This window comes from Hyperoodon ampullatus, assembly GCF_949752795.1.
Source record: "Hyperoodon ampullatus genome assembly, chromosome: X".
NCBI classification, from domain to species: domain Eukaryota; kingdom Metazoa; phylum Chordata; class Mammalia; order Artiodactyla; family Ziphiidae; genus Hyperoodon; species Hyperoodon ampullatus.
This window is the reverse complement of record NC_136913.1, coordinates 116,577,759-116,604,286: the sequence shown is the minus strand read 5'-3', so window position 1 is coordinate 116,604,286 and position 26,528 is coordinate 116,577,759. Positions and strand designations below refer to the sequence as shown.

At 44.5% G+C, this 26,528-nt stretch overlaps 1 protein-coding gene and 1 long non-coding RNA gene across 4 annotated transcripts; both read right to left on the bottom strand.

Annotated features, from left to right (window-relative positions):
• Positions 1–672: 672 nt before the first annotated feature.
• Positions 673–10,104, bottom strand: LOC307069562. Its single transcript, XR_013811500.1, has 4 exons — positions 10,012–10,104; positions 8,850–8,979; positions 2,140–2,274; positions 673–876 (listed from the first exon to the last, which is right to left on the bottom strand). It is a non-coding gene; the product is annotated as an uncharacterized lncRNA (long non-coding RNA).
• A 3,697-nt stretch (positions 10,105–13,801) lies between these two features.
• Positions 13,802–23,496, bottom strand: ZNF75D (zinc finger protein 75D; the record flags this gene model as incomplete). Of its 3 annotated transcripts, none has more annotated exons than XM_079727781.1 (5): positions 13,802–14,688; positions 20,147–20,273; positions 20,599–20,673; positions 21,398–21,613; positions 23,050–23,496. In XM_079727781.1, the coding sequence occupies 5 exons, from the start codon at positions 23,494–23,496 to the stop codon at positions 14,000–14,002; spliced, it is 1,554 nt and encodes a 517-aa protein (XP_079583907.1). In that variant the 3' UTR covers positions 13,802–13,999. The 3 variants fall into 3 exon arrangements, with proteins under 3 accessions (XP_079583907.1, XP_079583906.1, XP_079583908.1); XM_079727780.1 differs by having other exon boundaries at positions 20,599–20,720; positions 21,421–21,613; XM_079727782.1 differs by lacking the exons at positions 20,599–20,673; positions 21,398–21,613.
• Positions 23,497–26,528: the final 3,032 nt, after the last annotated feature.

Here is a 26,528-nt window from a genome sequence, read left to right as displayed (position 1 = left end):
AGTTGGAGCCCCGCAGAGGTGGCTGAGTCTTAAGTGAAGTTTGCGACGCGAGGCTGCTGCGGAGCTGTTAGCTGACATCTCTCGCTGGAGCGTCCACGAATTGCCACCCTCCCTTTTACCAACGGAACGACACGGGAGAGGCTTTGACAATTTGGAGGTAGGTCTGTGCTCTGTTTACTTCCATATGGCTCAAAGTCACTTATTTGACTTTGAGTCGCAGTTGCATCCTAGTTTGAAAACTTCACAAATTTGTTTCTCAGTGGGCACTGTGTGCTTTTCACAATCGCTTTCTGAATCCTCTGCATCCCAGTGCAACAAATATCTCAGTTAATGAGATTTTAACAAGTTAAGGCTATATGAGCTACAGAGAAAAACATCAAAGGTCCCCTCTGACATTTAGCTGGCTATATTTTTTGGTTTACACTGAATATATGTATATTCATGGGCTATGTTTAGCATGACATAAAACTTTTAGTAGCTCTGAAAAATATCAAACGTTTAGTGAACACAGAGTGAAAAGTACAAGCTGAACCCCACCCCCTCCAATTCTACTCTCTAGAGGGGCCCTTTTTATATCTTGGTATCTATCGAGATATTTCAACATAAAAATATTTTTCCAGTATAACAAAAATGGTATTATTTTATGTACATTGTCTTCCAAACTTGCTTTCTCATTCATTAATATATATGGCCATCTTTGCACATTAGTGCACAGAAATCCATCACATTGTTTGCAGTGTCTTCAGTGTAGTCTGTGGAATGGATTCACTATAGTTTATTCAGGCAGGCCTCTGTTGATATTCATTTAAGTGTTTCCGATTTGTAACACATTGGCCAGTGTGGTGGGCAGCTGCATGTTCTAGCAGGATGAGTGATCTGAAAGAAATAGTGCCAGTGAGACTGCCATTAGGCCATTGAAAAAGTGCAGGTGAACAATCTTTTTTTTTAACAGAAGAAAGTAAATAGAGAAAATATCTTGCTGCGTAGGAGTTTCACAAATGGAATGTTGGAACTGTAAGTAGAGACGGATAGGTGGGTATATATCTAGGTGGGTATTTCTAAGCTACTTTTTGGATGGGTAAAGGCTGCAGATCACTTGGGTCAAAGAAATCTCTCCTGAAGGTATAGTATATGAAGACAGTTAAAAAGCAGAGGCCCTGGGCTTCCCTGGTGGTGCAGTGTTTGAGAATCTGCCTGCCAATGCAGGGGACACAGGTTCGAGCCCTGGTCTGGGAGGATCCCACATGCCACGGAGCAACTAGGCCCGTGAGCCACAACTACTGAGCCTGCGCTTCTGGAGCCTATGCTCCACAACAAGAGAGGCCGCAATAGTGAGAGGCCCGCGCACCGTGATGAAGAGTGGTCCCCGCTTGCCACAACTGGAGAAAGCCCTCGCACAGAAATGAAGACCTAACATAGCCATAAATAAATAAATAAATAATAATAATAATAAAAAAAGCAGAGGCCCCTAACGATTCCCCCACAAAACAGTTATAACAAATAACTGAGTTCACCAAGTTGTGGGATACAAAACCAAAGCACAAAAGTCTATTGTGTTTCCATACACTAACAATGGACAGTCCAGAAAGGAAATCAGGAAAACAATTCCATTTACAACATCATCAGAAAGAATAAAATACTTAGGAATAAACTGAACCAAGAAGGCAAAAGACTTGTACACAGAAAGCTATAAAACATTGCTGAAATTAAAGAAATAAATGGAAAAACATTCCATGTAAATGGGCTGGATGACTTAATGTTGTTCAGCTGTCAATACTCCCCAAAGTGATCTACACGTTCAAGGTGCTCCCTATCAAAACCCTAAATACATTTTTTTTTGGCAGAAATAGAAAAAGTCATCCTAAGATTCCTATAGAATCTCAAGGGACCCTGAATAGCCAAAACAATCTTGAAAAGAAGAAAAGTTGGAGGGTTCACACTCTCTGATTTCAGAACTTACTACGAAGCTACAGTAATCAAAACAGTGTGGTTCTACCTCCAAAGTAAATATAAACACACAGATTAAGAACAGGCATTAAGTTAATGTAGCCACAGACTCTTTAATTGAGGCACAAAATCTCTCCACTGTATACCTAGTGAAAAATAAAATGGACACTCCATGGTCTTACATGACCTCACCTTGGAATTCATAAAGCATCACTTCTGCTGTGCTCTGAGGGTCTATTCATTTTTCTTCATCCTTTCTTCTTTCCAATCCTCAAACCGGATAGTCTCCATTCGGTTGTCTTCACACTTGCTGATTCTCTCTTCAGCCTGCAAAAATCTGCTTTTGAGATTCTCTAGGGACTTTTCATTTCCAATACTGTATTGTTCAACTTCAGAATTTTCATTCGGTACTTTTTTTTTTATAATTTCCCCATCTTCATTAATATTCTCTGTTTGGTGAGACATTGTTCCCCTACTTTCCTTTCATTTTTAAGCATGTTTTCCTTTATACCTTTGGACACATTCAATACAGCTCTTGAAAGGCTTTATCTAGTAAGGCAACATCTGGGCCTTGTCAGGGACAGTTCCCACGAACTGCTTTGCTCTCCTCTGTATTGGTTATACATTTCTGCTTCTTTGCATGCCTCGATCATTTTGTTTAAATTATACATTTCAAATACTATAATGTGCCAACTCTGGAAGTCACATTTTCCCCTTCTTCCAGGTTTGTTGTTGTTGGGAGTTTGTTTGTTTTTTAGTTTTTGTTGTTGCTGTTTGTTTAGTGACTTTCCTGAATGAATTTTTACTGTTTGTATTTTTTGTCACTTGCGGTCACTGAAGTTTCTACTCAGTTACCTTTGTGGTGAACCAACAACTGGAAATAGATTTTATTAAATATCTTGAATCAATGAGTCTCCCAACTTTTGTTAAGGGGTTTTGTGTTCATGTTAGGTCATACCTTCAATGCACATGTAGACAGTTTACAAGTCTACTTTAGTCTCAATTCTTGCTTACACAGAAACTCAGGATCAGGCAGAGCAAAAGCATCAGCCTTCTCAAGTGTACCATAGCCTCAGGCAGGCATAAAATTAGCCAATTGCCAGTAACTTTCTTTTTGACAAATGGCCTCAGGAAAGGCTTTTCACCCTGGGTTAACTCCAAGTCAGGACAAATAAAATCAGGTTTGCAAATGGAACCTTCCAGGGAACATCCCAGTCTCGTCAAATAATAATGCTATGAATACTAGACCCTTGCTTCTATTAATAGATATATGATTTGCAAATATATTCTCTCATTCTGTGGGTTGCTCTTTCACTTTCTTGATATGGCCCTTTCATTCACGTTTACCTCAAATATTTATTGAAAGTCTCCTATGTAGCCCTCACACTGCCAGTTGTACATTCCATGAGTTTAACAGTGAACATGATAGGCAAGATCCCTGCTCCAGTGAGCTTAACACACAGGCTAGGGGGAGGGGGGGGTCACACACCATACATAAAGAAACAGTAATTTCCAATTACAGCAAGAGCTATGAATGAAATAAGCCATTCAACCCAAATGCAAGCATTATAAACCTTCTAATTTATAAATGGGTAGAAATTTGGACTAGAGTATTGGTTTTCAAAATATGCCCCTTGAACCCCTAGAGAATAGATCCTTAAACTTTAGCATATCAGTGTTCCTTGTTAAAATCAAATGAACATTATGGGCCATGGGGATTATGGATTTCCTTAGTGAAAAAGCACATGCACCAATAACTTCCTATCTCTCTCTTAGGTTTCATAGATTACCTGAAGTCTATCTGCAGGAAGCTGGTAGGGGTGGCTCTAAGCTTAGTCCATCCTTCTGCCAGAGCAGCTCCTATGGTCCACTATTTTTGCATATTGGACCTTCAAGAAAGATTTTATTTGATCCAAGTGTGTTGTGGGCCCCACTCTCCCAGAAAATAGTCTAGAAACACCAAGTTAGAGGATCTCTCTGTGTTATCTCTTTCAACAAAACATTAGTAAGAATTCTACCCTTCAAGACGCTTTTTCCTTGTTTACTTTCTTCAATGAAAAAAACTAGACTGTGTTCACTTTCTCTTTTTTCATTCCTGCCCTCCTCCTGGAACCTGCCTGTCCCTCTTGCCAGCGAGTTATAAATTGGGATTAATACAATGTCTCTCGATAGGGGCCTGTCTGAATGAGTCACGGTGAGTTCATTCCATGGACTACACTGCAGCCATTGAAAACAAGGTGGTTGATTTCTGTGCACTAATATGCACAGTCTGATTTCTTAGACTGAAAGCACGGAGTTCTCATTAAGATAAGGTCCACTACATTAATCCAGACAGAAAATAGAGTGAAAGCCTGAATTAAAATAGTGCTACAGCAGATAAAGAGGGAAAAGAGATAAGGAAAAAATAAGGAAGCAGAATCCATAGGATCTGGTGATTGATAACATAATACTTCGCTTCCCCCCACATAATGACACCACAGTAACAGGCTCTAGTATAATAACAGGGGATTATTATACTGTTACACTGCAGTGGAAAAGGCTGGAAGGTCCAGACTCTAAGAAGGAGTTTTTAGGGACAACCAAGCCAACAAGGGAGATAAAAATAAGGATGCTAGAGGAAATTGATGCATCTGACACTTACAGCTAGAGCAAGCACTAAACAAAGCCCAACTCCTAGGCAGATTAACATAAAACCTCACTCTAAAGGCCTATTTACCTTAGTTCCTGTTATCTAATATATCATTACAGCTTTCAACAAAGAATTACAATCCATGTTAGAAGGAAATAATATTCAGAGTCTGAAGAGACAAAGCAAACATCAGAACAACATTCAGATATGGCACAGAGTTTAGAATGGTCAAACAGGGAATTAAAAATGGCTATGATTAATATGTTAAGGGCTATAATGGAAAAAAATAAACAGGCAAGAATAGATAGGTAGAATACAGAGAAGTGACATCAACAAAAGTAGTAGAGTGGGGAAGTTGAAGGGCCTGTCCTTCCACAGAAACACCAAAATGAGCAAACACTGTCAGAACTAACTTGGTCAGACTCTAGGAAATAAAGATTTGAAGCAACCAAATGAATGCTGAATCAACAAAAAGAAGCCTTCAACAGGAGGGCTTTGTGGTGTTTTAACTGAGCCTTGCCCCCTTCCCCTCCCCTCCATGGTGATAGTCTTGAAGACAGTAGCCCTCATTCCTGATGTAGGTATCTTGTTCTGGAGGAACAGAGTAGACCTTGTTCACAAGGAATTGTATTTGTCTATTTTGACCTGTCTAGGGTTTCCCTGAGGACAGATACAAGGTGCAAGCTTTTTTTCACCCAACTCAGAACTCTCTCATGGTGACACAGTGGCTGTAAAAAGACAAAGATAAAGAGAGAATCTTGAAAGCAGCAAGAAAGAAGTGACTCATCAAGTAAAAGGAACCTTCAATAAGATTAGCAGTCAGTTTCTCAGAAGAAACCATGGAGACCAGAAGGTAATGGGATAACATATTTAAAGTGCTGACAGAAAAAAAAAATCTGTCAATCTCTCAACCAAGAATTCTATATCTGGCAAAACTGTGCTTCAAACTGGAAAGAGAAATTAAGACATCCCCATATTTTAAAAAAGCTGAGAAAAGTCATCGCTAGTAGACCTGCCCTAGAAGAAATGCTAAAGTTAATTCTTCCAGCTGAAATGAAAGGATACTAGGCAGTAAATGTAATCATATGAAGAAATAAAGAACAGTGGTAAAGATAACAATACAGGTAAATATAAAATCCACTTTTATCATATTTACGGTTTGTAACACCTCTGTTTCTCCTACATTATTTAAGATGCAAACACAGAAAACAATACTTACAAATCTATGTTAGTGAAAACAATAAATAGAAATTTAACTTGTAATAATAACTACAAGAGTGGGGACTGAGCTGTATAGGAGCAAAGCTTTTGTATACTATTGAGACTAGGTTGTTATTAATTCAAACTAGATTGTTAAAAGTTTAATATGTCAAGTGTAGTCCCCAGAGTAAACACTTAGAAAATAACTTTAAAAAATACAGGGCTTGGGCTTCCCTCGTGGCACAGTGGTTGAGAGTCTGCCTGCCGATGCAGGGGACGTGGGTTCGTGCCCTGGTCTGGGAAGATCCCACATGCCATTGAGCGGCTGGGCCCGTGAGCCATGGCCACTGAGCCTGTGCGTCCGGAGGCTGTGCTCTGCAACGGGAGAGGCCCCAACAGTGAGAGGCCCGCATACCGCCAAAAAAAAAAAATACAGGGCTTCCCTGGTGGCTCAGTGGTTAAGAATCCGCCTGCCAATGCAGGGGACACAGGTTTGAGCCCTGGTCCAGGAAGATCCCACAGGCCACAGAGCAACTAAGCCCGTGCATAACAACTACTGGGCCCACGCATGACAACTACTGAAGGCCGTGCGCCTAGAGCCTGTGCTCCGCAACAAGAGAAGCCACCGCAGTGAGAAGCCCGCGCACCACAACGAAGAGTAGCCCTCGCTCGCTGCAACTAGAGAAAGCCCATGCACAGCAACGAAGACCCAACACAGCCAAAAATAAATAAATAAAAATAAATAAATTTATAAAAAAATAAAATAAAGTGCAGATTAAGATCACATTTAACCCTAAAGTGGTCAGACCCATATGTTCAGGGAGTTTCGATTGCTATGCAGCCTTGGGCCAGCCTCTGATAGAGTTACTAAGCTTCTAAGACAACCTCTGCCCTCAGGAGAAAGTACATGAGACAGGTTCTAAGGCAGAGGTTCTCAAAGTGGGGTTGCTGGCACATGAGCATTACGGGGGAACTTGCTGGAAATGCCAGTTTTCTGGCCCTACCCCCGGCTAACTGGAGTATAAACTCTGGGGGTGATGCCCAGCAATCAGTGTTTTAGCAAAATCTGGGTTTTAAATACTGTTCTAGTGGAAAGGACAGTCAGTATGGAGTGAGTTTGGGGCGGAGGTAGAAGGAGGAAGGGGGGATGCGATGTTGAAAGAAGGATTTGGACAGGCCAGGAGGCAACACTGGGGGCTAAACGCAAAGAATAATTGAAGACAGACTAACAGTCTGGTTCAGCAGCAACAATATTTGAGCTGGGAGAGAGGAGAGAGGGTTGGCGATCATGTGAAGCCACGTGATCTACTGAGCCAAAGCAGGGAGTGGGACTTAAACGATATGGGAACTGTTGAAAATTGGGTGGAAGAGTGACTTGGTGACCATGGTGCTGGAGGACAATTAATGAATATGTAGTACAGAAACGAGGAAGTGGGGGACTTCCCTGGCAGTCCAGTGGTTAACACTCCATGCTTCCATTGCAGGGGCACGGGTTCGATCCCTGGTCGGGGAGCTAAGATCCCAAATGCCGCGTGGCACAGCCAAAAAAAAAAAAAAAAAAACAAGAAACGAGGAGGGGGTATTTGGAGGACAGCCTACCTCTCCAAGAACATGCCCCTCTTGTCAAGCTTTTCCTGTGACTCTCCCCCAAGTCCCAGACCCCTTCGGGCGTAAGATTGGGGATGATTATCTGGTCATAGCCTGTGTACAGGGACAAGAAGTACTTTTGAAGGACACAGTATCCCGTTAACAGGGAAGCCCTTTCTTAACGAGCTCAGGAGTGGAATCCCTGCCTGAGTGGTTATCCTGAAAGAAGAACAGAGTTTGGAGCCCTCCTAGAACAGAACAGACCATCGCTAAAAAGGAATTCTTAGCCCCTGGGAGATAGCCGAGAGATCACAATTTGAGAGTGATAACATTTCCTGAGATGCCACTGCCAGGAGGTGAAGGTACTGTGATGTGTAGAAAGAGGGACCTTAGTCTCCAGGCCTGGGGCTTGGAAGACTGTATTCCAATCCCCCCTCTGCCTCAAGGTCCTGGAAAGGAAACCCCCTAAGCTCCAGTTGCCTCTTCTGTAAAACCAGGGGCATGGTCTCCACGGTTTCTCCAAGGGCTCTTTCAGCCCTAATGCACTACAAGACTTGAGGGAGTTGGGGATACAGCTTTAAGTAACTGCAGCTGTAATTCTGCCTAAATGCTTGGGGGTCACGAAGACTTTTGATAACCCCAAAAAGGTACGGGCTAGCTTCTTGGACAATTGCCCACATACTCAAAACTTTGAAGGCCCTTTGAAGTCATCCATGGACCCCAGATGAGGAAGCCTTGCTTCCTAGGTTGGTCAAAGACCACTGAAGAAAAGATATTGATATATTGGGTTGGCCCAAAAGTTCGTTCGGGTTTTCCATAGGATGCTACAAAAAACCCGAACGAACTTTTTGGCCAACCCAATGTTTTTTGTCTGCTGATCTATCCCGTGGGTATGCCCAGCTCCCAGAGGGGCTGGAAAGGCTTTGGATCCCTTTGGCAGGGGAGGAGGAGAGTCTTTGCACAAGGACCATTAGCAGCCTGGTCCTGGGTAGGCCTATGTCCACTGAGCCTGAAGACTTGAGAATTTTCTCCATTCTTGAGAATTTTCAGGAAGGTTTCACCCACTGTGTCAGGATCTGTGGGAGTGGGGACTGGACAAAGCAGAGTATAATCCATATAGACTGCCCTATGCTGCTGTATTTTTCTCAGCTCACATTCCCGCTTACCTGTTATAGCAAGGATTTTAAAAGCAAACAATGTATAGAGTGGAGATGATTATTTTTCAGTCTTGGCAGGGGGTTACATTTATCCCTTTAGGTTTATTTCTCTCACACACAAAAATCTGCAGACAGCTTATGCCCATACTACCTCTACTCTATGTGAGATCCTGCACCAGCTCCAACAGGGGGGAATGCCCCAAAAATAAGGCACTGACACTCCAGTGAATGGGGCACGAGGTGAAGAAGAAAACACAGAATAACACCCTTTAGGGAAGCTGAGAGCCTCCCCAAGGGACGCCTGGGGATGGCAGATATATGGGTACTACCTGAAGAGAGAATGCTCTCAGCCATGAGATCTTCTGCTACCGAACTCGAGTTCCTCCGAGGTGTCTGCAGCCCTTGGGTCGGAGTCAGTTCCTTCTTGTCACCCCAAGTCGCACACGGCCATACCAGAGCCTAAGGAGGGACGAGGGAAATGTTTCTTGGTGTTTCCTGGCTCTTCCTCTCCACTTCCCCCCTAAATCCCAACCCTGGAGCAGAGCTCCCTCTGGAAGCTGGCCTGGCCACCTCCCTCCCTCCTTCCCCCGGGTTGTCCAGATCTGAGGGTGAAGGGTGCTCACCACCACTCCTTTCACCTCGCCTCCCACCCTCTCCCCCTCATATGCTCATGATTGTTGACCCTCGGGAGGGCTTCCCTGACTCCCTGTCACTTTGTCCACAGCTGCGTCCCTTGCCTGGCACCACGATGGTAGTAAGAAGCAGGGGGCACAGAGGGAGGGAAGAGAGGCAAAGACGGCCACAGGAATGGAAGGGCTTAGAAGCGACTGTGACTGCCGAGCCTGGGATAGACTTTGGCAGGGAGTCCCCTCCTTTACGTGACCGACAACCTAACATTTAATGATTTTCAAAGAACACAGAGAGAAGGTAGCAAGGAGAGCATTTAAATCTCCTGACAAAGATGAGACCATGATTCCTTTTTTCTTCTTCTCTCCCCCGCCCTGCCTGCCCGTTCTCAGTCACCGTGGCCGTTCCTCTGGGAACAGTGGGACAGTTTACACTCAATATTGGCAGTGGCCATGGCCGAGGGAGCCAGACAGTGAAGGAGAAAGAGGCCGCTGGGGTGGGGGAAGAGCTGGAAGGGACACCCCCCCCCGACACAGGCTCTTGAGTAGCAGTCACCTCGCTGTTTTCTGGGAGGGAGAAGCTGAAGAGCCAGGCCCTGCACGCGGCTGGACAGATCTGGCCTGGACACGCGGACACACCCTGGCGTCTTGGCCACAGCGGGCAGGGGCCCCCTGCTCCCCGACCCCTTGCCTCCCAACCTCAGGCATCACAAATGCAGACCGATCAGAGCGCAAGAGGACCGCTGGCCTCTGCTCTCCCGGCTCCTTTCTCATCCTCTTTGCTCAGCCCATCTTTTCCCTGATGTCCCTCACTTGCTGAGGGCCGGAGCACAGGGGTGGGGATAGGAACCCACACCCCTCACACCTGGCTCAGGTCAGCTTTCGTCTCCTCAGTGCCGTCTCCACCTGTGGGATCTGAAGTTGGAGTGTTCTGCCTCTCCGTTCTGTCCCCTGAGTGAATATCCGGCCTGAGTCTCCAGCCCCCGGGGCTTTTGTGTGATGTCTTCCTGTTGCGTCCTCAGAAGAGCATCAGAGTTCTCATCTTTCAGCCACACGCTGGGGACGTGGCAGGTGAGTATGAAGCAGAATGACATCTCCCCTCCATTCCCTCCTGCCATTTCTTTCCTTAGTGCCCACGTCTCTCCTTTGTCTGAGATGATGAGGGCTGATGTGACTGGTCAGGATGCATGAGCAAGGAGCCCCTGCGAGGCTGTGGCAGAGGGTTGAAAGGGAAGAAGAGGTACTAATGAGTCAGCTAGGAGCCCCAACTTCTACATCCTGTGCCACAACAGCTGGGACAAAAATGTCCATTTTTCCTGGAGCCCCTGTGTTCAAAAGGGTGGTGGAGTATCTGAACTTGGAACCAGGAATCCTCGATTCTGTTCCTGTTTCTGCCCATTCCCATCTAAAGGTCTTCCTGCCACTTGCCTTAAAAAAAATTTCTCTCTAAAATAGGACCCATGTTCCCTGCTTCTGACTTCTCCTGGGAAGGTCAGCATAGACGAGGACCTGGAAGATGAGCTCTGAAGCTAAAAGGCGTTGTAACTGGGGATGGCAGCGTTGGGAAAACAGAGTGCCCTTTTGCTGACCCGTTTTCAGGAGCTTTGCTGAATCTCATGAAGGGGCAGTAACTGCGGGCTCCATCCACGCGGTACTTCCTTCAACTTTTGAGTCCACCTCTTCTGTCTAAATGCTAAACAGGGAATTCCCTGGCGGTCCAGTTGTTAGGACTCCGTGCTTCCACTGCAGGGGGGTGCAGGTTCGATCCCTGGTCAGGGAATTAAGATCCTGCAAGCCACGTGTCGCGGCAAAAAAAAAAAAAAAAAAAAGCTACACAAATAAATGTCCTTTGCGTGGCAGCATGATACCAGCTATCTAGGGTGCTACCAAACATGGATTCACACAGAGTACGCCCTCTGCAGGAAGCTGAACTTCCCCTTAGTTCCAAGGGCACAATCCCAGAGAGATCTGGAAGGGATGGTGGGGAAGTCCTTCTCCAAGCCTTTTGCAGTATAATGGGCTCCTTTCCTTCCAGGTCACTTCCTCCTGTGAGATTAACTCTTTCATTCTTTTTAGTGGCCGTTCTACAGTCACCTCTCACGAGTTTGAGGATACACCTAATAGTGTAAATACTGTCCACAAAAATTCCACCCCTAGCCATCACTTGCCCTCCTTTTTCAAGCATCTCAAGTTGAAGGAATCTAATATATTGTGGTTGTTACACATTAGCAGTGTATCTAGCTGAATGGGGACATTAGCTTATTGTTTACCACTGACTAGAGAGGAGCATCTCTAGAAAGGAATGTCACACCAGAAGGCTACCCTTCTGACCATCATGAGCCAGCTTTAAAAACAGCTGGAGGGGCTTCCCTGGTGGCGCATTGGTTAAGAATCTGCCTGCCAATGCAGGGGACACGGGTTCGAGCCCCGATCCGGGGAGATCCCACATGCCTCGGAGCGGCTAGGCCCGTGCGCCACAACTACTGAAGCTGCGCGTCTGGAGCCTGTGCTCCGCAACGGGAGAGGCTGCAGCAGTGAGAGGCCCGCGTACCGCGATGAAGAGTGGCCCCCACTCACCTCAACTGGAGAAAGCCCTCGCACAGAAACGAAGATCCAACACAGCCAAAAATAAATAAATAAATTTATAAAAAAAAACCAGCTGGAAATGATGGAAAACTCAGTAAGGATGCTTAAAAGCTGAATAAGTAGACAGAGTTGATTTTTTAAAACAACTAGATGAAAGATGTTCCAAATGTTTATGGACCATGAACATAGAATATTCCAAATGTTTATGGACCATCTTCTGTAACCAGTCAGTGTTAGGCATGCTCACCAGTCTCTTTTAATTCTCACAGCAGCCCTGATAGGAAGGAATCACTATCTCCATTTTATAAACATGTAAGCAAGCTTAGAAAGGACTCTTCATGGAAAAATTATCTGGGGAATTCCCTGGTGGTCCAGTGTTTAAGACTCCGTGCTCTCACTGCTGGGGCCCGGGTTCCACCCCTGGTTGGGGAACTAAGATCCCGCACGCCGTGCAGTGTGGCCAAAAAAAAAAAACAGAAAAAAAAGAAAAATTATCTGAAGACACCTATTCTAAAAAAGTGAACGTTGGTCATCTCTGGGTAATATGGAAACAATGGAATTTTGTCTGATGTTTAAATCTTGGGCTTCCCTGGTGGCACAGTGGTTGAGAGTCCACCTGCCGGTGGAGGGGACACGGGTTCGTGCCCCGGTCCAGGAAGATCCCACATGCCGTGGAGTGGATGGGCCCGTGAGCCATGGCTGCTGGGCCTGCACATCCGGAGCCTGTGCTCCGCAAAGGGAGAGGCCACAACAGTGAGAGGCCCGGGTACCGCAAAACCCTTGACATCACATTGTCTTCTCAGGAGATACAGTTGTCTCTCCCACAGGGGATTGGTTCTAGGACCCCCTGCAGCTACCAAAATCTGAGGATGCTTAAGTCCCTTATGTAAAATGGCACAGTATTTACATATAACCTACACACATCTTCCCATATACTTTACATCACCTCTAGATTACTTACAATACCTAGTACAATGTAAATGCTATGTACATAGTTGCCAGCATGCAGCGAATTCATGTTTTACCTTTCCTAAGTTTCTGGAATATTTTTGATCCGTGGTTGGTTGAATCTGTGCACGTGGAACCTGTGGATGTAGAGGGCCAACTGCGCATCCTGAGGCCAGTGGGGAAGGAAGAAGAACCACCAACATGAACAAACCAGTTTCTGTCTGACCCGGCTCTCACTGAGCCATCACTCTAAGTCACAGGCCTCACCCTGCTCTGACTGGACACTCCCTCCTCACATCCAATGTTCACCGAGGCTACGAGGCCATGAGGCCACGTGGTTCTCCTTAACACTCTAGTAAATCAGTTTGCAAAATCTCCAGACCTTCCTGCAAAGCATCCATGTGTATGGGGCTATGGTTGAACAGCCATAAAAATGGGCCTCCTGTTAGGTCCTGGAGCAGGGTAGCATCAACTTGAAAGCCTTCCAGTCCACACAGTGAAAGTCAAAAAAAGGCCATTCAACACCGCCCTCTGCCTTCTACAGATACCTGGATGAGGGTCCCGATTACCTCCTTCATCATTTCATTCTAAATACCTCAGTGTTGAGAGGATCAGCAGGAAGAAAGATATCAAGTGCTTCCAGGGTCCCTAGGTCTGTGTTGGCATTCAGGCCTCTGCTTACTGCTTGGAATTCCTTGACAGAAAACACTGCAGCAGTAGTGGGTGCTCAGGAGAGAGGCAACTAGAATGGGGGTACTTCTCCCAGGGCAAACACTGAACCCTCTCTTCCTATTCCAGGATGAAGTTCCCTGAACCCTGGCTTGGTTGTTCATGTAGACAGAATAGTAGCCACAGAAACTGCCTCAAACTTAGTAATTCTCTCTGAGCTCCCTTCAGAGGACCTGAATACTCTTATTTTCTGTCTCTCCTGAGAAAGAATGGGAGTAGGACTCATGGCCATCACATATTTGCTGAGCACCTGATACCTGAAGAATTTAGATCACGGAGGGTGGGGAAGCTGAGTAACCAGACAGATACAGATAGTTAGAAATAGATGGGTAACTTTAGATATATGAGAACTATTTCACTCTTTTATTTATAAAGAACGCATTATGGATCAGTCTTGTGTTAGGCACTGAGGATACAATGCTGAATAAAAGAGAGTTTAGATTCCTTTTTGTGAAACATAACATGTGCCCCTCCCAAATTTTGTTGATGATAGGTTCCTATCACTGGGTGCCTCATCATTTTGTATTCTTTTATCACCTCTAGGGTCAAGCTCTAGCTGCTGACTTTCTTCAGACTGGAGACAATGGACACTATTCCCTTCTCCTGTGGAGTTTCTGGTGTCTAAGAAGGCTTGACCGCCTGCTAAAATTTCTCCTGCATATGCTACAAGTATAAGGCTGCTCACCTGTGTGGGTTCTCTGGTGTTTAATAAGGTGGGAGTTCTGAATGAATCTTTTTCCACATTCATAACATTTAAAGGGTTTTTCTCCTGTGTGAATTCTTAGGTGGGTGTGTAGATTTGTGTTATGACTGAAGCTTTTCCCACACCATGAGCATCTATATGGTTTTATTCCTTGGTGTGCCAGTAAGTGCTTATTAAGATCTGAACTCCACCTAAACCTCTTATCACATTGTTGACATTTATAGGGTTTCTCTTCAGTGTGAATTCTCTGGTGCTTAATTAGGTCAGAGCTAACCCTGAAGCTTTTCCCACATTCCTGACATTTAAAAGGTTTCTCTCCTGCATGGCCTTTCCCATGAAGATCCATACGTTTTGGAAGCTCTTGTGTGCAAGTTGTAAGTTTCTTTCTTTTCTTCCCTGGAAAAGCTCGATGCCGTTTCCGTACCCTGTGTGTACCACCAAGATTTTCTTTGCCTGTTGTTTTCTGGGCAACTTTCATTCTGGCCTTTCTTAATACTTTGCATCCTGATGCTTGTATTTCTAATGTAGAAAGAGATATAGGTTGGCCATTTCCAGTGTCATTTTTGAGCTTTAACCCTGTTGGAATAAACAGAAGAATCAGACATCTGATCCCAGAACAAGAAAACTATAGGAATGAAAAGAAAAATCAATGATGATAGCTTTTAAAAAATACAAGAACAAGTGATTTCTGGTCCAACCTGGACAAAATGGCATAGACCCATTTCTCCCTGATCCTCCTTGCTAGGCATAACAACAAACCCATTCAAGAATGCAAGACACAATGAACAGAGAATTCTAAAAAGTGGCAAAAAGAAGGCAAAATGGTTTGGGACCCCAGAACTACAAGAGTAACACAGCAGGTGTCTTACATCCCCACACCCAAAAAAGAAGGCAAACCAGATCTAGTGTTTTCCAAACCTCAACCTAGCAACAGAAGGCTACCTGGATAGGCTTATTCCTTCCCAAATCTGAATGGGAAACCTTCTGACAACACTAGAACCCCAGTGAGGAGACACCAAATTAGGCATGCAGAACAAGCAAGAGGGACCTAGCCACAAGTGGCCAGGCCCAGGAAGCCTCTTCATCCCTACAGGTCAGAGATTCCCACTGAGAGACACTCTGGCCTAGGTAAATATCTTCCTCACCATCAGGCAGCACCAGCGGGGATGCAAGGGAACCCTAGCAGTACCATATAAACCAAGGAGTCCAAAATAACACTATAAAGGCTCTGAAAATTAAACTGTCACTAGACACATACTCCACAAAAGTAGGAAAGAACCTGTGTGCTAAATTAAAACAGAGTGACTGCCCATTAAAATAAAATATTTAAATAGGACCCAGACTCTCCTAACATAATAGACAAAAGGATCAGGTTGCAATAAAGGAAATAACACATCACACCTAGAACCAAAACAAAACCCCACAGCTCGAGTGAGAAAAGGCAATCTGACAAAAATGGAATCAGACTAGAAATCAAAACCAGAAAGACAACAGAAAAATCTAAAAATATATGGAAATGAAACAGTATACTTCTAAATAATCCATGATTCAAAGAGAAAGTCTCAAGGGTAATTTAAAAATACATAGTTAAATGAAAATGAAATTAAAATATATCAAAATATGTGGAATGGAGCTAAAGGAATGCTCAGAGGAAAATGTATAGCCCTAAATGCTTACAATAAAAAAGAGGAAAGTTCTCAAATAAAAAATCTAAGTTCCTAACTCAAGAAACTAGAAAAAAAGCAAAATAAAGTTTAAAAAAGTGGAAGAAAGGAATAATAAAGAGCACAGAAGAAATCACAATCAAACAAAAAGCTTATTCTTAAAGAAAATAAAATTGATAAACCTGTATCAACACTGACAAAAATAAAAGGAGAGAAGACACAAACCATCAGTGTCAAGAAGGAAATTGCGTATATCTCTACACATTCTGCAGCAATTCAAAAGATAATAAGGGGCTTCCCTGGTGGCGCAGTGGTTGAGAGTCAACCTGCCGATGCAGGGGACACGGGTTCGTGCCCCGGTCCGGGAGGATCCCACATGCCGTGGAGTGGCTGGGCCCGTGAGCCATGGCCGCTGAGCCTGCGCGTCCGGAGCCTGTGCTCCACAGCGGGAGAGGCCACAACAGTGAGAGAGGCCCACGTACCGCAAAAAAAAAAAAAAAAAAGATAATAAGGGAATACTATAAACAACTTATGTTCATGAATTTTAAAAGTTAGGAAAAATGGGCCAATTTCTCAAAATCCACAAACTACCATAATTCAACCAATATGAAATAGATAATCTGAATAGCACTCTGACCATTAGAGAAATTGAATTCATAATTTAAAAGCTGCTAAAAAAGACATCTCCAGGTTCATATAGTGTTACTGGAAAATTCTACCAAATATTTATAGAATTAAGACCACTTTTACATAATCTCTTCCAGAAAAGAGAAGAGGAAGAAATACTACCCAAATCATTTTATAAGGCCAGTAATTACCCTGATAGCAAAATCATACAAAGACAGTAGTACTAAAAAAGAAAACTACAGACTAACATCTCCCATGAACTTAAATACAACAGTCCTCAACAAAATACTGGCAAACTGAACGTAACAATAAGTAAGAATTATATACCATGATCAAGTAGGATTTACTGCAGGTATGCAAAGCTGGTTCAACATTTGAAATCAATCAACATAACCCACCTTATCAACAAGCTTTGAAAGACCATAATCCCATTAACTGACACAGAAAAGTATTTGACCATCCCCACATCCATTCACAATAAAAAACACTCAGAAAATAAGGAATTATATCGACTTGATAAGAGTATCAACAAAAAAACCTGTACTAACATCATAGGTAATACTGAAAGACAAACTTTTTATGATAAAATTGGGAATAAGGCAAGAAGTCGGCTCTCACCACTCTTATTCAACAAAGCACCAGAAGTTGGCACTACTGCAACAAGGTAAGACAAAGAAATAAAAGGCATTGCAGATCATGTGACTGTCTATGTGTAAAAATCCCAAGAAATCTACCAAGAAACTTCTTAGAACTAATAAGTGAGTTCAGTAGGGTCACAGGATAAAAGAACAAAACAAAATTAGTGGCTCACCTATACAAAAGCAATGAACATGCAGAAACCAAATTTAAAATAATACCATTTACAATTGCTCCAATGAAAATTAGCTTCTACATACACGTAACAAACATGCAGAAGATCTGTACACTGAAAATTACAAAAAGCTGCTGAAAGAAGTCAAAGAAGACCCGAATAAATAGACATACTGTGTTCATTGATTAGAAACATCAACATAGTAAAGATATCACTCCCCCTCAAATTAATATATAGGTTTAATGTAATTTCTAGCAAAATTCCAACAAAGTTTATTGTAGACATAGATAAGCTTATTCTAAAATGTACATGGAAAGGAACAGGCCCTAGAATAGCTAAAATAAAATTTTATCTTGACAAAAGAATAAAGTGGGAAGAATCACTCTACCTGATAGATACTAAGGCTTCCTAAATTGTATAGCTACTGTAATCAAGACAGTGCAATATTGGCAGAAGGATAGACACATAGCTCGATGGAACAAAATAGATGTACACAAATATGCCTAACTGATCTTTGACAAAAGTGCAAAAGCAATTCAGTGGAGGAAGGCCAGTCTCTTCAACAAACGAGGCTGAAGCAATTGGACCTCCATAGGCAAAAAAATGAACTTCAACCTAAACTTCATACCTTATATAATAATCAACTCAATAAGAATCATGGACTTAAATGTAAAATTATAGAACTTTTAGGAATAACATAGAAAATTTTAGGGATCTATAGCTAGTCAGACTGCTAGCCTTGATAACAAAAACACAATCTGTAAAAGGAAAAAATAAAAAATTGGTTATCACAATTCAAAACTTTTACTCTGTGGAAGCCCATGGGAAGAGGATAAAAAGAAAAATACACAGCCTTGGGGAAACTCCTTGCAAACCACATATCCAAGAAAGCACTAGAATCTAGAATCTATAAAGAACTCTCAAAACTCAACAGTTAAAAAACAACTTAATTAAAATATGGGTAAAAGCCATTTCACTGAAGGTAACATAGGGATATCAAATAAGCACATGAAAAGCTACAAAACATCATTAGCTATTAGGGAAATGCAAATCCAAACCACAATGAGATAACACTACATACTTAGCAGAAAGGCAAAAAAAGTATTTTTTTAAAATGGTGATACTAGTAAACAACGGCAAGAATGTGGAGAAACTGGATCACATCCATTGCTGACTGAGAATGTAAAATGGTACAGCCACTTTGAAAAACATTGTGGCATTAAACATGTAATTACCATATGAACCAGCAATTGCACCCTTAAAGGCATTTATCCCAGAGAAACGAAAACTTATCTCTACACAAAATCCTGTACGTGAATGTTCACGGCAGCTTTATTCGCAATAGCCAAAAACTGAAGACAGCAAAAATACCTTTCGATGGGTGAATAGTTAAACAAATTGTGATATATCAATATCATGGAATGCTTCTCAGCAGTTCATCTGAACTACTGATACACGCAATAGCTAAGATGAATTTCCAGGGACTTATTCTGAATGAGAAAAGTTAATCCCTCAAAGCTACATACTGCATGACTCTATTCATGTAACATTTTTGAAATGGCAACATTTAAAAACCGTAGAACAGATCAGTGGTTGGCATAGGTTGATGATGGGGTGGGATGTGGGAGGGAACTGTGTGTGGTTATAGAAGGGCAACAGGAGGGCTCCTTGTGGTTATGTAACTGTCCAGTATCTTGAATGTGGTGGTGAATACACAAACCTCCACATGTGATAAAACTTTATAGAACTAAATACACACACATACAAGGAAAAACGGAAACATGAATAAGGTCAGTGGACTATATCAGTATTAATATCCTCGTTGTGATATTATATACTTTTGCAAAAGTTATCATTGAGGGAAAATGGGTAAAGTGTACACGGGTTCTCTTTGTATTACATTTTAAATATGCATATGAATCTACAATTAACTCAATTAAAAGTTTAATTAAAAAAATACAGGAACAAAATCTTAAAAATGTTAAGCTCCTATAAAGGTTCCTATCAAGGAATCTTCTCCTCTTCCTATGTATACACTTACCTCAAGGAGACTCTCTAAGACTGTCCTTGAACTCTTGGGGACCTCGGGTCTATGGTTCTTGCCCTTGTGCTAAACAGATCGCTTTAAGTTTAGGGTGCAATGATAATGTTCTGAGAATAAAACTGAGGTCATGGACTGCCATCTTAATTCCAGACTATTTTCAGGAAAAGTGAATGACTCTTTTATACTTTTATTTACTCCCAACATTTAAATGGGCAGAATCTTAGATTCCACATCTTCTTTATACTCTACTGTGGTTGTAGGTGGATATGCAATGGGAAGCGAAGAACTAAACCTATAAGGAGGACAGATGGAAATGACGTAGAAGGGGCGGGGAGTCCAGTGGTATTCCAGCAGACCTGCTTGGAGATGAGGTGACTTAGACCAGATGGTGAGAGCAGAAGAGGCTGAGATGTGGTTGTATTCAGCACCTTTTGTTAAAAACTTTTTTATCTTATATTGGAGTATAGTTGATTAACGGCATTGCAGGACCTATTTTGAAGACAGAGCTCAGGGCACTTGCTGACGGATCGGCTGGGGGGTATAACAAAAAGACCAGAATAAAGGATAACTGAGAGGTTTTGGGCCTGAGCAACTGGGTAAGTCGTGGTGCCCGCTACTGACATGGAAAAGATATGGGAAGAGTGGGTGTGCAGGGCGGGGCAGGAGTATGAGAGATCAAGAACTCTACCTAGAATAAAGAAGTGAGATGTGTATTCATAAAAAGCTCTCCGGGTGGTCTGGATATGCCTTTCCTTTTCCCCACACCATCAAGCTGAGGACCAACCTGCCACTGGAACACTGGGACTTTCTCACAGGAGTTCATTTTTCATGAACTGAGGATGGGACAGATTACCCAAGTTCTACACAAAGGAAAGGAAGAATCTTTACCTAGAGAGATGACAGTCTCATAGTTGTCCTGCATTACATTATTGTAGAGGATCTTCTGAGCAGGGTCCAGTAATTGCCATTCTTCCTCGGTAAAAAACAAGGCCACATCTTCAAATGTCAACAGACTCTAAAGAAGAGAATAAGTTGTAGTTCAGTACTTGCCACGACAGAAGCCGTCCTATCACTCATTCCAAATGACACGGGAGGCCAGTCACTGAAGACGTTAAGAGTATAATATTTAAGGGAAAAGAAGTGAGATGGCAGAAAAGGAAGGCACCAAAGAGATCAGTACACAGCTTGGGAGGTGCCCAATTCCCACAGGGCCCAGCCTAGTTGCCTAGAGAACACCTGGGGCTAGCACACCTCAGAGCACCTGCCGGGTCATGGGTAGCAGAGAAAAGCAGACACGGCCACGTTCAGGCTGCCTGGAAAAGCTGGAAAGTACAGCTCACCTGGGACTCAGGCAGGATGAGCTCAGATGCCATCTTCCAGCTTGGGGTGCTTTTCTGCTCAGAAAAGGCTAGAATCTGTTGAGCAGGCACAGTTGTGGGGGGAAAAGAGCCAGAAAAAAATTCTCTTTTCTATTTATGAATACCCTGAGCCAATTTCTACAATACAGGACTCCTTCGGTAAAGATGGCTCACCTTCGTGTGTGTGTGCGTGCGTGTGCGCGCGTGTGGTGTGCTGTGCTAGAAGTGGCCTTCTCCTTGCAAACAAGAACCAAATATCCACCACTCCGTAGAATCGGTTCCCGGTTGACTCTTTCCACAGATCTCATGAAATAAAAGGAAATCCATTATGTTTTTCCTCTCATAAAATAAATTGTTCGCTGAGCTGGGCAAGAATTAGAGGTGTTTGAAAATGAAAGCCTCAGGTCCTCCAGTGTACGGTAGGAAATGTGGGAGATTTATTACTTTTTTCCTGGTATACAATTCTCTTCCCCTTCTGCCAATGACAGCCCATTTCTGATCCCAATTTCTCCTCTAACTTGTAAGGGTGACATGACCCCGCCTGTCCCTGCTCTATCTTCCTCTCTCCTCTCAGATTTCTAAGGAGCAAGGTCCACACTGTAAATAGCAGGGTTCTGTGGTTTGGATGTTTCTTTAACACAGAATGACGCTCACCTTCACCCACCACTGGCCTACTGTACTCCCACCAGAGAGACATCCTAAGTGCCAGCAGGGTTGGGCAGCTGGAAAACTCCCGTGACATTCTAGCTGAACCAATTACTATCACAGCTCCCAGGAGAACAGAATCATTATGAAGCTCCTCACCTCTTCCATATAAAGGCTGGGTTTCTTTATGAGTATTCCAGCCCAACTGTTCTTGCAGTACCCAGTATGTATTCCAACATTCTTTCTGGAACACACCCATTGGTTGGGGCTCTGCTGGCTTCCACTTAAAGCCTGGGGCCACTGCTGTTCCTCCCAAGAGCAATGCCTCCTTTCCCAGCTCATGGGCTGTAACCTAGAAATAATCCCCATCCTCATTAGCAAAGAACTTTTGGTTTTGGGGTGGTGGTGGAGGAACAAACAAGACTAGAGCCCAGGTTTGGGGAGTGTGTAACGTTAAAGAATGTCATTGTTTTAAATAAAGAGATACTGCACCATGGTTTCCTCACAAGGAACTATACATGTCATCTGGGAAGATTAGGATAAAACGAGAGAAGCTGTGACCGCTGCCGGCCTCCGCCCCTCCACAGATGGCCACAGCTCAGGCCACGAGCGGGGATCGGGGGAGGCCGCCTGTCCTCTCGCTGCCTCCACTCTCTTGCTTTCTAGACTTGGATCCTTGACCTAGTGGATTTGTATCTTCTAGTTTTCTCCAAAAAAATAAGGACGCAAAGAAAAAAGGTTTTCCTGTCAGTCAGATTTTCCAATCCTCCCATGTCCAGGGAACGATTTCATGGAGAAAGGGGATGCAGCGGAGGGAAAAAATGGGGGAAGAGTTGGGACTCTAACCTCCCTCCATATGCTTCAGTTGTAATAAGACGCCTGTGTTCCTCAAGGTGGACTCTCGAGGAAAGGAAGTGTGCTTCCATCTCCCAAGGACAGACCTTGGTTCCCCACTCACCAGCAAGGCCGAGCACTAAGGGAGGCCACAGGGCTCTTTCCTCCTGGCCCTGAGATGTGTGTTCCCACCACAGAGGGCACCGCCCCTCAGCACTTTCTCTCCACTTTTCTTTTTTCTTTTTTTCTTTTTCCTTTTTTTTTTTTTTTTTTTGCAGTGCGCAGGCCTCTCACCGTTGTGGCCTCTCCCGTTGTGGAGCACAGGCTCCGGACGTGCAGGCTCAGAGGCCATGGCTCACGGACCCAGCCGCTCCACGGCATGTGGGATCCTCCCAGACCGGGGCACGAACCCGTGTCCCCTGGACTCTCAACCACTGTGCCACCTGGGAAGCCCCTCTCTCCACTTTTCTGTGGGCACTTTTCTTCTTTCTGTATCCCTGTTTCCCTTTTTTCTTTCTATCTCTTCTCTTCCTTTGCAGTCTCCCCAGAGATGTTTGATTTATACTTCGGTTGCTACCTTCTCTTGCCTTTGATCTCTAAGTGCTGTCCACGCTTTCAGGTTTTTTTCTCCTTCCACAAGTCTTTCTTGCCTTTTATTTCTCTGTTGCTAAGTCCTGTCTCCTCGGCCATGCTAGCCCAGGCCGACCACCCTCAATTCACCCTGGCCCTGAAGAGGGCAAAATGTATTTCTTTTCTCGAAGGCCAGGAAAGACTCCCAGGAACTCTGAAACTTGGAGGCTGACTGTCGCTGCCAATCTGTGATTTCAGGTCGCACTTAGCTGTTCTAAAGCAACAACAGAAGAGTGACCTAATCCATCCCATTCTCTAATTAGCAGCCCCCGCCCCGGACCTTTACCCTATTTCAGTGTACACGTAAGGAATCTTTCTGCTCACCTCATTACTTATTCCACCAGGTTCTTTCTGAAAACGGTCTACCAGGGCCACAGCCTCTTTGATGCTCTGTGGATGATACTTCTGCACCCAGTTCTGGATATCCCTGGGCAGAATGGTCAGGAACTGCTCTAGCACCAGCAATTCCAAGATCTGCTCTTTTGAGTGGATCTCTGGCCTCAGCCACCGATGGCATAATTCCTGCAGTTGGCTGACAGCCTCAAGCGGTCCAGGTGCTTCATGATAATAGAAGCTCCGGAAGTGCTGGCGAGCGCTCTCAGGACCAAGACTGTCCATCTGTGGGCTGGATTTCTTACTCTGACTGGAGCTCTCTTTCACAGACCCCTTAGTCCCCCACAAAGCCTCCACGTGTGGGTACAAGCATGCATTCACCTTCAGATGTCTCATCATCATTTGCTCTAGGAATAGTTTTACTCCTATGTGTGACATCCTCCTGGTGCCACCTTTGACAACTGAGGCCTTGTCAGGCTTGGTACAAAACCAATGAGTGGATCTTCTCCCCAAGGTCACTGAGGGAGGGCAGAAAAAAAAAGTACACGTCAAGAAGAAAGCCACATGACACATATTTACTTGCTATTTACAGTTATCAGAGAAGAAAGAACAGAAAAGATCCTGTCCAGCCTCGCCTTTAAAATCAACTGCCACTCAGGATGACTCAAGACTACTTCTGGACCTGTTTTTCCCCTTTCCTTTGTTACCCAACTTTGAAACAAAGAACAGCTCAAGGAAGACAAAAGTCAGTTGATCACTTTTTCTTTTTTCTTTTTAAGGTTGATGGGTGAAAAAACTGGCACCCATTCACTAAAACGAGCTTTGATATTATCCAATACTTAATCTGTGTGCTTCCTGTCCCACCTTTACAAATGTGGCATATTTGACTTTCTCTAAATTGTAATAGATCACTCCAGTTTTTTGTCTTTAGTCAGGGGGAAAACAACTTCTCTGCCCCTTCATCCTATTATGGAGACTGATGCCTTTGCTTCATGGAACATCTGATATTCTCTTTTCCATCATATTAATATTGGAAAGGAAACTGAGGCGGCCAGATCAGAAAAGAAGTAATTAGAGAAAAAGTAACCTTATTCCTCTCAGCAAGCATCCCCCCACTAAGCAACCAGATGGCGTCAACATTGGTTTCTTTGGGAAGACTTATAAAGGGCACTGAGCGGCTTTGTACATGTGTCTGAAAATTTTTGCTTACTTTACTGGAAAAACTAACAGTTGGCTTTGCTTACAAGATACCTAAACGTCAAACTTTAAAAAAGGAAAGGAGAAACGGTGACGATTAAGGTTCTTCAAAGACAGGAAGGGTCCTTGTAAACGTAAGCCTTCTCTTGACTTTACACTTCCTCAGGGTCATAGAGATCTTTAAGCAAGGCTGAGGATGGCCTTGAGAGTCTGATTTTCTCGGAGGTGATCCAGCAGAAACAACAACAAAGTTCTTTCAAGGATGCCACCGGTATTCAAAGAAATAATTTGGCTGGTTCCTTGCTGCCTGTCCAGGCTCAGAAGGTACAGGGACACTTCCTGTTTTTGTCGGCCAAAACTAATGTCTTGGAAGCTGAAACGACCCTTTCTCCAGTGATACGCTCATAAGCCAGCGGAAACGGGCAAGTTTCACTGGGCTCATTGGTAGGTCTTATGCCCCATCCCCCATCCACACCTACATGGGGGCCCCGAAGGCTGGACCGACCGCGACGGCGCCCGCGTGCACTCAGCACACCGGCAGCCTCCGAGCGTGCTTCAGAAGCAGCCCTGGGTTATATCTGCACACAGGGTACAAAGAGGTTGCTTCCGGAGGTTACATGTGGCTGTAGGAGACTGAGTGCCGGCCTCGCTGAGAACAGGTCCCGCCGGCTCTCGGGTCGAACCGCCGCCCGGCAGCGACGCCACCGTGAAAAGGAAAAGGCTGCGCGCCCGCACCCCCGCTCAGCCGCCACGCAGCTGGCGCGTGTGGCCGGCATCTCTCGGGGGCCCTCCTGACCAAACCCAGAAGGAAAATTAGATTACCTCCACCCAGCTCTGGCTTCCGTGGACGCCACTTCCCTCTTTCTGGGCTCGGCTATGAAGTCGCCACGCCTCCCGCCCCCGCGGGGAGGAAGGAGGGCCCGGGTTCCCGCGCTCCCGGGGGCGATGTCGGGAAAGCGCAAGGCCCCGCGAGCGGCGCGCCAAGACGCCGGGAGCGCGAGGGCCTTGGCAGGTCAGTCACCAGCCAGGTCCCTCTAGCGCCCCGAGACCACTTTCCGACTCGCCATCTTGGGGTCGCGGGCTGTGGACTGGCCCCAACCGGAAAAGGAAGAATGCGTTTCCGGTGGCTCCGTGACAGCCACGCCCCCCCTCCGTCTGGGGAGTCGCTGCGTAGCGAGTCCTGAACGGTCCTGCGGGTTCTTCCCATCCGGGGTTTAGCCCCGGATGCAAAAAAAAGAGTTCTGGTCACCGAGTCTTGGGCCCGCGGGAGGCCTAGCGGTGCTCCGAAGGCGTCTCGTCGCCTGGGAACGATGTAGCCTGCTGACGCGCGATGCCGTGATCTCGGACCCCCGACTTGCGGAGTGGCGTCCAGATTACTCCTGCGTCGCGTTCTGGCAGTCGGTGGCCCTTTCTACCCGGAAGTTCGCCTGGTTAGGGCCACCAACCCCGAAAGTCATCCCTAGGCTCGTCTTAACTTAAGGGGCTCCTTAAGTTAAGAGGGCTTTGGTCCTCCTGGTCAGACCCCTCGCTAGATCAGGAATAACAGCCCCTTATATTTTTAAAACCCTTGTCTGGTTCGCTGGCACGTCCTTCCCAGCTATTATTATTTTATTCTTGTTAGGTAGGTTTTAACCTTATGGTGTGGGTTCCATTTATATTTCTCCTTGACATATAAAAAAATTGAGATGTAGGACGCGATGTCCGCAGGGTCACTTGGATTACCGGTGGCAGATTTTAGACCAGTTTCGGTCTCCTGTTGTCATACCCCGTGTTTCTGCTACTACATTATGCTTCCCTGAAGGAGAGGAACCTTGTTTCGTCTTATATCTTCTGTAATGTTTAGCATAGTCCTCTGGAGAAGGCCTCTTTCTAAGAACCCGAATATCTCGGGTTGTCAGTGTCTCCAAATTTTCAGTGTTTACCTAGTGTTGAGCCATTTGGACAGAAGTTATCCATATGAATCAAAGAGGAGAAACTGTATGTAGCTCAGTTGTACAGTGGGGATGAAATTGACCTCTTTTGAAAATCAGTGTGAGAAACCACTCAGGCTAGGGGACCAGAGCTCTGCATGCCTGGGAGGAAAATAAACAAGGATCACCGGTCCACCTTTTTACATGCAAATGAAGATTACTCTCAGAAGGTCAATCCGTATTTGCAAAGTAAAGCTGCCCAGAAGTGTGGGAGAGGACGCTGCGTTATCTGTGATTATAAACCTAGTAAAGATGTTTGCTTCACCAGAGAATCATTTGCAGAATGATTCCTTCAAAGCTCTG